We start from the raw sequence: 13646 nt of genomic DNA, 5'->3' as shown, positions 1-13646 counted from the left end.
GTCCATTGAGCACAACAACATTTGAGTCCATCTCATCATAAGGACACAGAAAAACCAACTATTAACGAGAATAACAAATGCTAGCTCGGGTAGACATGTGACTTTCATGGCGCCAAACTGCATACTGCGACGCCATAGATGTGACGTAAGTGTCAAATTTCAAGTTCTCTGTATTCCTTACAACTTGAAATATTCTCGCAGTAAATTCCTACAATTTCTATGTTGTTTTATGCGCAAAAGAATTTGCCATGTGAGATAAATATGTGTTGCCTATGAGCGCGAACATATCAGGGTGCCGTTGTACAAAACGATCTTAGCGCTAAGGCTAACTCCCATGCCTTAACATAGACTTAAGGTAGCCTTAGCCCTAAGGTTGTTTTGTACAACGGCACCCTGATATGTTCGCGCTCATAGGCAATAAATATTTATCTCACATGGCAAATTTTCATACGATCACTGTACCTAAGGTGATGCTGGTAACATAACCAGCATCCCAACATGGCGGCAGGTGAGATCGCTTGGCGATTATTCCCCTCGAATTAGCAGTCTTCCACCTGTATACAATCAACATTATTTAGCACACTGATAAACTTTGACGGTGGAAATACATTCAATGCACTGATTTTGCTTTTTAATGCCTATGTGTTGAAGAATAAGCCTTTTTAAAATCGCGCCAGGATGTTGGTAACTCAAAGTCTGGATATCGGTAACGTGCAATGAATGATGCTGGTAACGCATACTGTCTTGCTATAGTCAGTAAACAGAAGGGGCGGTGGGGTAGCCTAGCAGTTAAGGCGTTCGCTCGTCACGCCGAAGACCCGGGTTCGATTCCCCACATGGGTACAATGTGTTAAGCCCATTTCTGGTGTCCCCCGCCGTGATATTGCTGGAATATTGCTAAAAGCGGCGTAAAACCAAACTCACTCACTCACTAAGTAAACAGAAATTGTCGAGTTATGTTTAAATACAAAGAAGATACAAATATCAGATCTTATGTTTCACACAGATGTGTGCTGCTGCTACGTTAACAGTATGAGCGACTTTTTCTGTGCCCCGGAGAGTTGTTGCTGGCCTTGAAGTAGGGTGTTTAATCACACTATTTATGTGGCGTTTCATTGAACGAACGGATGTAGGCGTGTGTGCCCATTGTCCATTACGCTGAAAGCTTTTTCTCTGTCCCTCCTCAATTCGGACATTTGACATTTGACATTTCGTTGCAATGTAGACGTTTAAATAACATTTTACATGGTGCAGTTATTGGGTAGGGTGGAATCTATAAAGCTAAATAGTCTGTCAATTTAACTTTAGGGACTGCATATTTTTGCAATAGTTTTAAATTTGAATTACTTATGTTTTACACACCAAGTTTTACCCCGTTATCAGCATTATACCAAGAAATGGGCTTCTCACCTGTGGAACTGAACATAGAACTATACTTCACTTCACAACACTTTAAACACTAGACTACACCTGTATAATACCGCTCAGCACTATACAGACGTCTCCTTACTTACTGATGTATATGAATTACCGACAGCTTTGGTCGGGACATACATCACCACCCATTTAGATGAATGAATGAATGAATGAATGAATGAATGAATGAATGAATGAATGAATGAATGAATGAATGAATGAATGAATGAATGAATGAATGAATGAATGAATGAATGAATGAATGACAAGTGGGTTGACCAATCTTGTCCACTCTTCTTCCACGGGACCAAAATCTCTGAGAGTGTTATACAGGTTTTTGCATGATGATGTTTCGCCCGACACTGGTCCTGCTGCTGGTGATGTTGATGCTCATCCCGGAGGAAGGCGAAGGATGGTTTTTTCGTCGGCGTCGTAGGCGACGGCGCTACCGAGTGAGAACAACCACCATAAACAGAAACCACTGCCATTGCAACATGGTTCAGAAGGACCTCGTCAAATTGCTGAGGGATTTCTTGAGATCCAGAAAATTTGGCAAACGAGATGTTTCTACCTTGCTTGACGTTGATGAGGATGATCCACTCCTGGAGAAATTCATGCAAAACTCAATGAACAAACGTAAATATGTTGTAAAGACACAAACAATTCGGATCGATTCCTCTTTTTAATTTCCAGCCAGAGGTTGCACTTTTTAACGAAACCGTAATGGCGACTCGTAATGTGATTCGTGTTTTTTATTGTTTTCTTGCTCTTTATATTTTTTCGAAAAAGAGACAACATCCATCCTGTCTTCCACATCACCTTGTCCTTACATCACCTAAAATTACGCCATGCACTTCTGCGAAAACGAACTTCTGATTCTTGGGTAAATGGTGGCTCGCTCCTATCCCTTATTGATCCTGGAATTAAGGTTGTTCTGAGTTCGCGTCCAGAAAGGGGATTCGAACTGGTTGTTGATTTTAATGTCACGAACGAGACAAATTGTGTGCTAACAATTAGGTTTTATTTGAATTTATTTGAAGTTAACTCTTCCTTCTTCGACGCTAAAATACCACGGAGCCCTTCATTTAAATACATGTAATTTAAATTCAGGTGATGGTCTCGTTGGCACGGAGCAGTTGTTGGCGGCTGCACAGCGTGCAGGTAGGTACCCATTGTCAGATAGTGGACCTACGGCAAACCATCAGGGTCATAATATTTTCTTTTCGGAAGAAACGTTCTTCCATTTTCTTTTTAAATGCATGAACTAGCTTTTATGAACTGTGTTAATAGTCTCTTTCAGCTAATATTGGCTGAAAGGATATTCATTTTTTCAGGTAGACCACCAGAGTCAGAAAACTATTCTTTAGAAATTTTGTTTAATACTAATTTCAAACTTGACAATGCCATGTTGAAATTTTCAGATGTTTTGTTAGATACTTCTACATTGTGATTGCACTTGGAATGTCAAATTAGAACAGTCCATGGAAACATGGCATGTCCCCTTCAAAATATATATTAAAATGATGTGTCCATATTTGGCTGCCGTGGAAACAATATACTCTGGATTTAGTTGAGCGAATACTGTTGTGATATATTTCACTGATGATGATGATGATGATGGTGGTCGTGAATGTACAAAGCACACAATGAAATTTAAGAGCAATGTTTGTAGCTAGATCTTTCATAGAACTACTACTACTACTACTACTACTACTACTACTGCTACTACTACTACTACTACTGCTACTACTGCTGCTACTACTACTACTACTACTACTACTATCCGTGAAGATCCAGGTTAGAATAAATATTCGTGAGAGAACAAAAAGACTTAATTCCGGTGCTTGCGTTCTTCTGTTCTTCCTTTATTCCAAATGGATACACAAGCTTGTGTTTTGTATGAGTTTCGACTTGTTTTTCCCGTGTTGGAACACAGGGTTGTGTTTGTGCTTTTCATCCGAGGTTACTAAGCGAGATAACTCTCTCCTCAACTGACAAGCATACCACTAACAAAAATAATATTTTCGGAAACTAGTGGGGATGAAACGAAATGTGATTCTTCATATATTTAACAATAAATCTTCAGTAACCCATGCTTGTCGTAAGAGGTGACTAACGGGATCGGATGGTCAGGGCCGCTGACGTGGTTGACACATGTCATCGTATCCCAATTGCGTAGACTCGATTATTTATGTACAGGGATATTGTCTGGAATATCCCTGAGTGCGACGCTAAACGTCAAGCAAACAAAAGATTACTACTACTACTACTACTACTACTACTACTACTACCACTACTACTATACTACTACTACTACTACTACTACTACTACTACTACTACTACTACTACTATACTACTACTACTACTACTACTACTACTACTACTACTACTACTACTCTACTTCTACTGCGTCTTTTTTTTCAAGCACAAGCGCCCCAGAAGAGAAACCGCAACCACTGCATGTGTGGCAGGATGGTGTTGGAGGAAGCTACTCGCAGCAACTGAAGACGGAGGAATGGCGGACAGTGGTAGGTACTGGAGGAAGAGAGAGAGAGAGAGAGAGAGAGAGAGAGAGAGAGAGAGAGAGAGAGAGAGAGAGAGAGAGAGAGAGAGAGAGAGAGAGAGAGAGAGAGAGAGAGAGAGAGAGAGAGTTTGTATGTTATCATAAAGATAATCGTTTTGCACCTACTTTCATGCTTTGACACCAGCCCATCTTGTCCAACTGTAACCCAGATGTTCACGGTTGAATGATGTGTCTCTAATTCTCGTACTCAGATGCAGAGCATAACAAGTCACATGAATTTCATAGGTATTTATTTTATTTCAGACGCTACCCAACTAGACTGACAAATAAATTTAGCAAGACTGAAACGTTTTCTGTTATATTTACAGCAAATGCCAATACTAAATAATTTTCCATTGTGGAAAATGTGTATACAATTTCATTAATGTAAGGATTTGGGATTGCTTGTGGATGTTGTTTTATCGCGGCACTCTGGACTATTCGCAGCGTTCAAGTAAGTCCGACCAGGTATATGACAAAACAACGAGCAGTCACTTACACCATCAGGTGCTTCCACAGAGCACATTGACACACGCAATCAGGGCACAATGACCCACGCCATTAGGGCTCAATGACCCGCACCATCAGGGCAAAATAACCCCCATTATCAGGGCACAATGGTCCACGCAATAACAACGCAATGACCTCCGCCATCAGGGCACAAGGTCCCACACCATCAGGTCACAATGACCCCCATCACTAATGACCCCGCCATCAGGGCACAATGACCCCCGCCATCAGGGCACAATCACCCCGCCATCAGGGCACAATGACCCCCCCATCAGGGCACAATCACCCCGCCATCAGGGCACAATGACCCCCGCCATCATGGCACAATGACCCCCTCCATCAGGGCACAATGATCCCGCCATCATGACACAATGGTCCACGCCATCAGGGCACAATGACCCACGCCATCATGACACAATGACCCCGCCATCATGACACAATGGTCCACACCATCAGGGCACAATGACCCACACCATCAGGGCACAATGACCCACACCATCAGGGCACAAAGGACCACACCACCAGGGCATAATAATCCCCTTCATCAGGACACAAGGTCCCACGACATCAGGACACAAGGTCCCACGACATCAGGACACAAGGTCCCATGCCTTCAGGACACAAGGTCCCACGACATCAGGGCACAAGTTCCTACGACATCAGGACACAAGGTCCCACGCCTTCAGGGCATAATGGACCACGACATCAGGACACAAGGTCCCACGACATCAGGGCACAAGGTCCCACGCCTTCAGGACACAAGGTCCCACGACATCAGGGCACAAGGTCCCACGACATCAGGACACCAGGTCCCACGATATCAGGGCACAAGGTCCCACGACATCAGGGCACAAGGTCCCACGCCTTCAGGGCACAAGGTCCCACGACATCAGGACACAAGGTCCCACGACATCAGGTCCCACGACATCAGGACACAAGGTCCCACGACATCAGGACACAAGGTCCCACGACATCAGGACACAAGGTCCCACGCCTTCAGGGCACAAGGTCCCACGACATCAGGACACAAGGTCCCACGACATCAGGTCCCACGACATCAGGACACAAGGTCCTACGACATCAGGACACAAGATCCCATGCCTTCAGGACACAAGGTCCCACGACATCAGGATACAAGGTCCCATGCCTTCAGGACACAAGGCCCCACGACATCAGGGCACAAGATCCCACGACATCAGGACACAAGGTCCCACGACATCAGGTCCCAGGATATCAGGTCACAAAGTTACACGACTTCACGTCCCATGACATCAGGTCACAAGGTCCCACGGCATCAGGACACAAGGTCACACGACATCAGGACACAAGGTCCCACGACATCAGGTCCAACGACATCAGGACACAAGCTCCCACGACACCAGGACACAAGGTCCCACGACATCAGGACACAAGGTCCCACGCCTTCAGGGCATAATGGACCACGACATCAGGACACAAGGTCCCACGACTTCAGGGCATAATGGACCAAACCATCAGGGCACAAGGTCCCACGCCGTCAGGACACAAGGTCCCACGACATCAGGGCACAAGGTCCCACGACATCAGGACACCAGGTCCCACGATATCAGGCCCCACGTCATCAGAACACAAGGTCCCACGACATCAGCTCCCACGACATCAGGACACAAGGTCCCAAGACATCAGGTCCCACGACATCAGGACTCAAGATCCCACGACATCAGGTCCCACGGCATCAGGACACAAGGTCCCACGACATCAGGTCCCACGACTTCAGGGCACAAGGTCCCACGACATCAGGGCACAAGGTCCCACGACATCAGGACACAAGGTCCCACGACATCAGGGCACAAGGTCCCACGACATCAGGGCACAATAATCCCCTTCATCAGAGCATACGGTCCCACGACATCATGACCCAAGGTCCCACGACATCAGGACGCTAGGTCCCACGACATCAGGACACAAGGTCCCACGACATCAGGACGCTAGGTCCCACGACATCAGGACACAAGGTCCGACGACATCAGGGCACAAGATCCCACGACATCAGGGCACAATGACCCCCGCCATCAGGGCACAAGGTCCCACGACATCAGGGCACAAGGTCCCACGACATCAGGGCACAAGGTCCCACGCCTTCAGGGCACAAGGTCCCACGACATCAGGGCACAAGGTCCCACGGTATCAGGGCACAAGGTCCCACGACATCAGGGCACAATAATCCCCTCCATCAGAGCATACGGTCCCACGACATCATGACCCAAGGTCCCACGACATCAGGACGCTAGGTCCCACGACATCAGGACACAAGATCCCACGACATCAGGACAGAAGGTCCCACGACATCAGGGCATAAAAATCCCCTTCATCAGGGCACAAGGTCCCACGACATCAGGGCACAAGGTCCCACGACATCAGGGCACAAGGTCCCACGGTATCAGGGCACAAGGTCCCACGACATCAGGGCACAATAATCCCCTCCATCAGAGCATACGGTCCCACGACATCATGACCCAAGGTCCCACGACATCAGGACGCTAGGTCCCACGACATCAGGACACAAGATCCCACGACATCAGGACAGAAGGTCCCACGACATCAGGGCATAAAAATCCCCTTCATCAGGGCACAAGGTCCCACGACATCAGGACACAAGGTCCCACGCCTTCAGGGCACAATAATCCCCTTCATCAGGGCACAAGGTCCCACGACATCAGGGCACAAGGTCCCACGCCTTCAGGGCACAATAATCCCCTTCATCAGGGCACAAGGTCCCACGACATCAGGGCACAAGGTCCCACGACATCAAGGCACAAGGTCCCACGACATCAGGACACAAGGTCCCACGACATCAGGGCACAAGGTCCCACGACATCAGGGCACAAGGTCCCACGACATCAGGGCACAAGGTCCCACGACATCAGGACACAAGGTCCCACGACATCAGGGCACAAGGTCCCACGACATCAGGACACAAGGTCCCACGACACCAGGGCACAAGGTCCCACGACACCAGGGCACAAGGTCCCACGACATCAGGGCACAATAATCCCCTTCATCAGGACACAAGGTCCCACGACACCAGGGCACAAGGTCCCACGACATCAGGGCACAAGGTCCCACGACATCAGGGCACAAGGTCCCACGACATCAGGACGCAATGTCCCACGACATCAGGGTACAAGGTCCCACAACATCAGGACACAAGATCCCACGACATCAGGGCACAATGGACCACACCATCAGGGCACAATAATCCCATTCATCAGGACACAAGGTCCCACGACATCAGGACACAAGGTCCCAAGCCTTCAGGGCACAATAATCCCTTCATCAGGGCACAAGGTCCCACGACATCAGGACACAAGGTCCCACGCCTTCAGGGCATAATGAACCACACCATCAGGGCACAAGGTCCCACGACATCAGGACACAAGGTCCCACGCCTTCAGGGCATAATGGACCACACCATCAGGGCACAAGGTCCCACGACATCAGGACACAAGGTCCCACGACATCAGAGCACAAGGTCCCACGACATCAGGGCACAAGGTCCGACGACATCAGGGCACAAGGTCCCACGACATCAGGGAACAAGGTCCGACGACATCAGGACACAAGGTCCCACGACATCAGGGCACAATGGACCACACCATCAGGGCACAATAATCCCCTTCATCAGGACACAAGGTCCCACGTCATCAAGGCACAGTGGTCCATACCACAGGGCAAATTGACCCCCGCCACCATGGCACATGAAGAGCAATGAAGGTATTGAATGACTTTCCACGTTTTCAACACCATGTTGATATTCTGTTAATATTTTAACGTAAAATTACCTTTTTTCAATACCGTAATTTGATATAAGTAGACTAGAAGGCAATAGAAACGTCGTAATATTGGAAATGACATTGAAGTATCAATAGAGTATTTCATCCTTTTAAAAATTTTTTTTAAATATTCACCGAAATTCAAGTTTGAGGAAAACATGAATCGAGGTCGTATGGCCTCTTCTGCCCAATAAAGTATTGTTTCAGATTGAGGTTTCGCACAAACAAAACATTGAAATTGAGCTGTACGTGCATCATGCATGCATTCAGGCATAAATTGCCGGCTTGAATGGCAATCGTTTACTTTTACACCTGGATGTGGATTTATTTTAAAAATCACCTCACGTCTCTAACAATTCAAATTGACCATTTATGCTGCCACAGTATATAGCTGGATGTGGATAGAACAAAATCACCTGACGTGCTATATGTTTAATATGAAACCTGTGACTCAGTGGAACTCAGTTGAAAAAGAACACCTGCAGCGTTATCAAGCAATCAGTGAAGCACACCTTGTACAAGGATGCACACGCCAAACATCATCAGCATTATCATCAGCATTATCATTTTATCAAGAACGTTGCCGGGGTTAGGGAAAATTACGGATTTGCGAGTTTTTAATTTTTTTTATTTACTTTATTTGTTTATTTTGTGTGTTGATTGTTGCTTTTGGTTGCTTTTTTTATGCTTCTGTTTTTGTTTCTGTTAAGGACGGGTTGTGATCCCTCGTCGTTATATTGGTGGAATATTGATAAAAAGCGGCGTAAAATTCACTCGTTCACTATTAGAGGGGGCGGGTTCTGACTACAGTGTTCCGCCATATTATCGACGAACCAACCGTAATCAATTAATGAATGTGCCCAACGGGATTCTGGGTAATGATATTAACCCCTACATTGTTTTGCGTTCGAGACTTTTAGTTAAATCGGTGTTCATGCTGTCAACCATTGGATTGTCTGGTCCAGACTCGATTATTTTCATACCGCCCTCATATACCTGGAACAGTGTTGTGTTCAACAGTTAACAACAGAAGTAGCAGTGATGGTATATTTTGAGTGATGTGCAATATTAGGCTTTTACCATAAACAGATGCATTGTGATATCCCCATTATTGACATTGTTCGAGACATACTCAGGCCAAGTTGGGATTGTTATTACGGCGGGGCACACTAGAAATGGACGTCACACGTTGTAACCATGTGAGTGAGTGAGTTTAGTTTTACTCAACAATAGCAAGGATAGATGGAACGATAGTTGCTGCGAGTAGCTTCCTCCAACACCATCCTGCCACACATGCAGCGGTTGTTGTTCATCTTGTGGGGCGCTTGTGCTTGAAAAAAAGACGTAGTAGTAGTAGTAGTAGTAGTAGTAGTAGTAGTAGTAGTAGTAGTAGTAGTAATCTTTTGTTTAATATTCCAGCCAATATCCCTGTAAATAATCGAGTCTGGTACAGACAATTCAGTGGTCAACAGCATGAGCATCGATCTACGCAACTGGGATACGATGACATGTATCAACCAAGTCAGCGACCCTGACCACCTGATCCCGTTATTCGCCTCTTACCTTGGGTTACTGAAGATCAATTCTAACCCGGACCTTCGCGGGTTGTAACCATGTAGGGATTCGAACCCGGGTCTCCGCCGTACCGAGCGAACACTTTAACCACCAGGCTACCTTACCTTACCGCCCCCAGTACAACAGAGAGACGCGCGAAAGATTTAAAAAATAAATAATTTTATTGTCATGGTTTCCAAGTTACTCTTTATTTTTCAGACCGATTATTTATATTTTTACTCTTTTCCATTGGGATAATATGAATTATGTTTTTGTTTTGCTACAGAAACATACATGACTGTATTCCACTGACTAACCCGAGACCTATCTCGCACTGAACAGGGAGTTTGGATGTGTGATAATATTGATTTCAGTATGTTGATACATTCTAAATTTTTTTATTCTGAAGAGGACGTAACTTCAAAACACATGTTGTCCTTTCACCTACTCAGCCACAATATGACGCCTAATATGGTATAAATACGGAGAGGAGACCGTCATTGACAACAGCGTCCAAGGGAAACGACTGGTAAGTATGGCATTGTTTTCTTATATTTTGTTTAAATGTTGGGGTGTGGGGGTGTGGGGTGTGTGTTGTTGTTGTTGGGGGGTTGTTGTTGTTAAATTTACAGGTGACCTACCTCTTCACTTAAAATAGCGGTAGGTTTATCTACATTCTACCATGACCATCACCGACAACAGTCTTAAAACAATGTGAAGTTGGATGTGTGAGTGAGTGAATGTACGTGGATGGGTGAGAGTATGTTTGTGAGTGAGTCAGGCTGTCACTTAAAGTCAATCAGTTAGGGTCAGTCAGTCAGAGCAAGTCAGTCAGTCAGTCTGTCAATTAGGGTCCGGTCAGTAAGAGTTAGTGATTCAGGTTGACAGTCAGTCAGAGTTAGTGAGTTAGTCTGTCAGTCTGTTTGTAGCCAGTCAGTCAGTTATTGAGCCAGTGAATCAGTCAAGTTAAGTTAAGTCAGTCAGTAAGTGACAGCCTGTCAGTTTGATGGAGTGAGTCAATCAGTGAGTTGGAGTCTGTGAGTCTCTCATTCACAATCAGTCAGCTGGAGTCAGTTAACAACTTAGATTAGAGTCAGTCATTCAGTCAGTCAGTGAATGAGAGTTAGTCAGCCTGTCAGTGAGTCAGTCTATCAGAGTAAGTGAGTCAACCTGTCCACCCGACAGTCGGTCAGTCAGTTTTTCAAAGCCCGTCCATCCGCCTGTCACCCAATCAGAGTTAGTGTTAGTGAGTCAGTCTGTCGGTTAAAGTCAGTGAGTCAGTCAGAGTCAGTGTGTCTGTCAGTCAGGGTTAGTGAGTCAGTCTGTCAGTCAGAGTTGACAGTAGGTCAGTCACTCAGAGTCAGCCAGTTAGAGACAGTCAGTAAAGATCAGTCAATCAGGGTCAGTTAGTTAAAGACAGTGAAGGTCAGTCAACCGGAGTCAGTCAGTTAAAGACAGTAAAGATCAGTCAATCACGGTCGGTCAGTTAAAGACAGTAAACATCAGTATATCAGATTCAGTCGGTCAGTTAAAGACAGAGAAGGTCAGTATATCAGAGTCAGTGGGTCAGTTAAAGACGGTGAAGGTCAGTTTACTATAGTCAGTGGGTCAGTTAAACACAGTTAAGGTCAGAATATCAGAGTCAGTTGGCCAGTTAAAGACAGTGAAGGTCAGTATACTATAGTCAGTCTGTCAGTTAAAGACAGTAAATGTCGGTACATCAGAGTTAGTCGGCCAGTTAAAGACAGTGAACGTCAGTATACCAGAGTCAGTCTGTCAGTTAAAGACAGTAAATGTCCGTATATCAGAGTCAGTCGGTCAATTAAAGAGAGTGAAGGTCAGTATACCAGAGTCAGTGGGTCAAGTACAGACAGTGAAGATCAGTATATCAGAGTGAGTCGGACAGTTAAAGACAGTAAATTTCAGTGTATCAAAGTCAGTCGGTCAGTAAAAGACAGTAAAAAATTTTCAATCAGAGTCAGTGGGTGAGTTAAAGACAATAAAGATCAGTATATCAAAGTCAGTCGGCCAGTTCAAGACAGTACAGGTCAGTATACCAGAGTCAGTGGGTCAGTTAAAGACAGTAAAGGTCAGTATATTCGAGTCAGTCGGTCAGTTAAAAACAGTAAAGGTCAGTATATCAGAGTCAGTCGGTCAGTTAAAAACAGTAAAGGTCAGTATATCAGAGTCAGTGGGTCAGTTTAAAACAGTAAAGGTCAGTATACCAGAGTCAGTGGGTCAGTTAAAGACAGAGAAGGTCAGTATATCAGAGGCAGTCTGCCAGTTAAAGGCTGTAAAGGTCAGTATATCAGAGTCAGTCGGTCAGTTAAAGACAGTAAGGGTCAGTATATCAGGGTCAGTGGGTCAGTTAAAGAAAGTGAAGGTCAGTATATGACAGTCAGTGGGCAAGTTAAAGACAGTAAAGGTCAGTATATCAGATTCAGTTGGCCAGTTAAAGACAGTGAAGATCAGTATATCAGAGTCAGTGTGTCAGTTAAAGACAGTATATTTCAGTATAACAGAGTTATTCGGCCAGTTAAAGACAGAGAAGGTCAATATATCAGAGTCAGTCTGCCAGTTAAAGACAGTGAAGGTCAGTATATCAGAGTCAATGGGTCAGTTCAAGACAATAAAGGTCAGTATATCAGAGTCAGTCAGTCAGTTAAAGACAGTAAATGTCGGAATATCAGAGTTAGTGGGCCAGTTAAAGACAGTGAAGGTCAGTATATCAGAGTCAGTCTGCCAGTTAAAGATAGTAAAGCTCCGTATATCAGAGTCAGTGGGTAAGCGAAAGACAGTGAAGGTCAGTGTATCAGAGTCAGTCGGTCAGTTAAAGACAGTGAAGATCAGTTTATCAGAGTGAGTCGGTGAGTTAAAGACAGTAAATTTCAGTGTATCAGAGTCACTCGGTCAGTTAAAGACAGAGAACGTCAGTATACCAGAGTCAATGGGTCAGTTACAGACAGTGAATGTCAGTATATCAGAGTCAGTCGGCCAGTTAAAGAAAGTAAATGTTGGTATATCAGAGTCAGTCGGTCACTTAAAACAGTAAAGGTCAGTATATCAGAGTCAGTCGGACAGTTAAAACAGTAAATGTCAGTATATCAGAGTCAGTCTGTCAGTTAAAACAGTAAAGGACAGTATATCACAGTCAGTCTGCCAGTTAAACAAAGTAAAGCTCAGTATATCAGAGTCAGTCGGCCAGTCCAAGAAGATAAAGATCAGTATACCAGAGTCAGTCGGACAGTTCAAGACAGTAAATGTCCGTATATCAGAGTCAGTCGGTCAATTAAAGAGAGAGAAGGTCAGTATACCAGAGTCAGTGGGTCAAGTACAGACAGTGAAGATCAGTATATCAGAGTGAGTCGGACAGTTAAAGACAGTAAATTTCAGTGTATCAAAGTCAGTCGGTCAGTAAAAGACAGTAAAGATTTTTCAATCAGAGTCAGTCGGTCAGTTAAAGACAATAAAGATCAGTATATCAGAGTCAGTCGGCCAGTTCAAGACAGTACAGGTCAGTATACCAGAGTCAGTGGGTCAGTTAAAGACAGTAAAGGTCAGTATATTCGAGTCAGTCGGTCAGTTAAAAACAGTAAAGGTCAGTATATCAGAGTCAGTCGGTCAGTTAAAGACAATAAAGATCAGTATATCAGAGTCAGTCGACCAGTTCAAGACAGTACAGGTCAGTATACCAGAGTCAGTGGGTCAGTTAAAGACAGTAAAGGTCAGTATACCAGAGTCAGTGGGTCAGTTAAAGACAGAGAAGGTCAGTATATCAGAGGCAGTCTGC

At 45.0% G+C, this 13646-nt stretch overlaps 1 protein-coding gene across 2 annotated transcripts in view; it reads left to right on the top strand.

Moving 5' to 3' along the window:
• LOC124261864 overlaps nucleotides 1–4288 on the top strand; it is a 5699-nt gene extending 1411 nt beyond the window's left edge. For both annotated transcript variants that reach the window (XR_006894447.1, XM_046696233.1), the window contains 4 exons: nucleotides 1750–2052; nucleotides 2527–2577; nucleotides 3843–3945; nucleotides 4245–4288. Coding sequence is in view for 1 of the 2 variants with exons in the window: in XM_046696233.1 (XP_046552189.1) it covers nucleotides 1758–2052; nucleotides 2527–2577; nucleotides 3843–3922 (426 nt within the window). In the remaining variant the exon portion in view is untranslated. Of the gene's footprint in view, nucleotides 1–1749; nucleotides 2053–2526; nucleotides 2578–3842; nucleotides 3946–4244 lie in introns of those variants that run through there.
• Nucleotides 4289–13646: the final 9358 nt, after the last annotated feature.

Source organism: Haliotis rubra, unplaced genomic scaffold (genome assembly GCF_003918875.1).
Source record: "Haliotis rubra isolate DU_JTF1 unplaced genomic scaffold, ASM391887v1 Scf813, whole genome shotgun sequence".
NCBI lineage: Eukaryota > Metazoa > Mollusca > Gastropoda > Lepetellida > Haliotidae > Haliotis > Haliotis rubra.
Note: the sequence above shows the minus strand (reverse complement) of the source record. Positions and strands in the feature narration are given on the sequence as shown.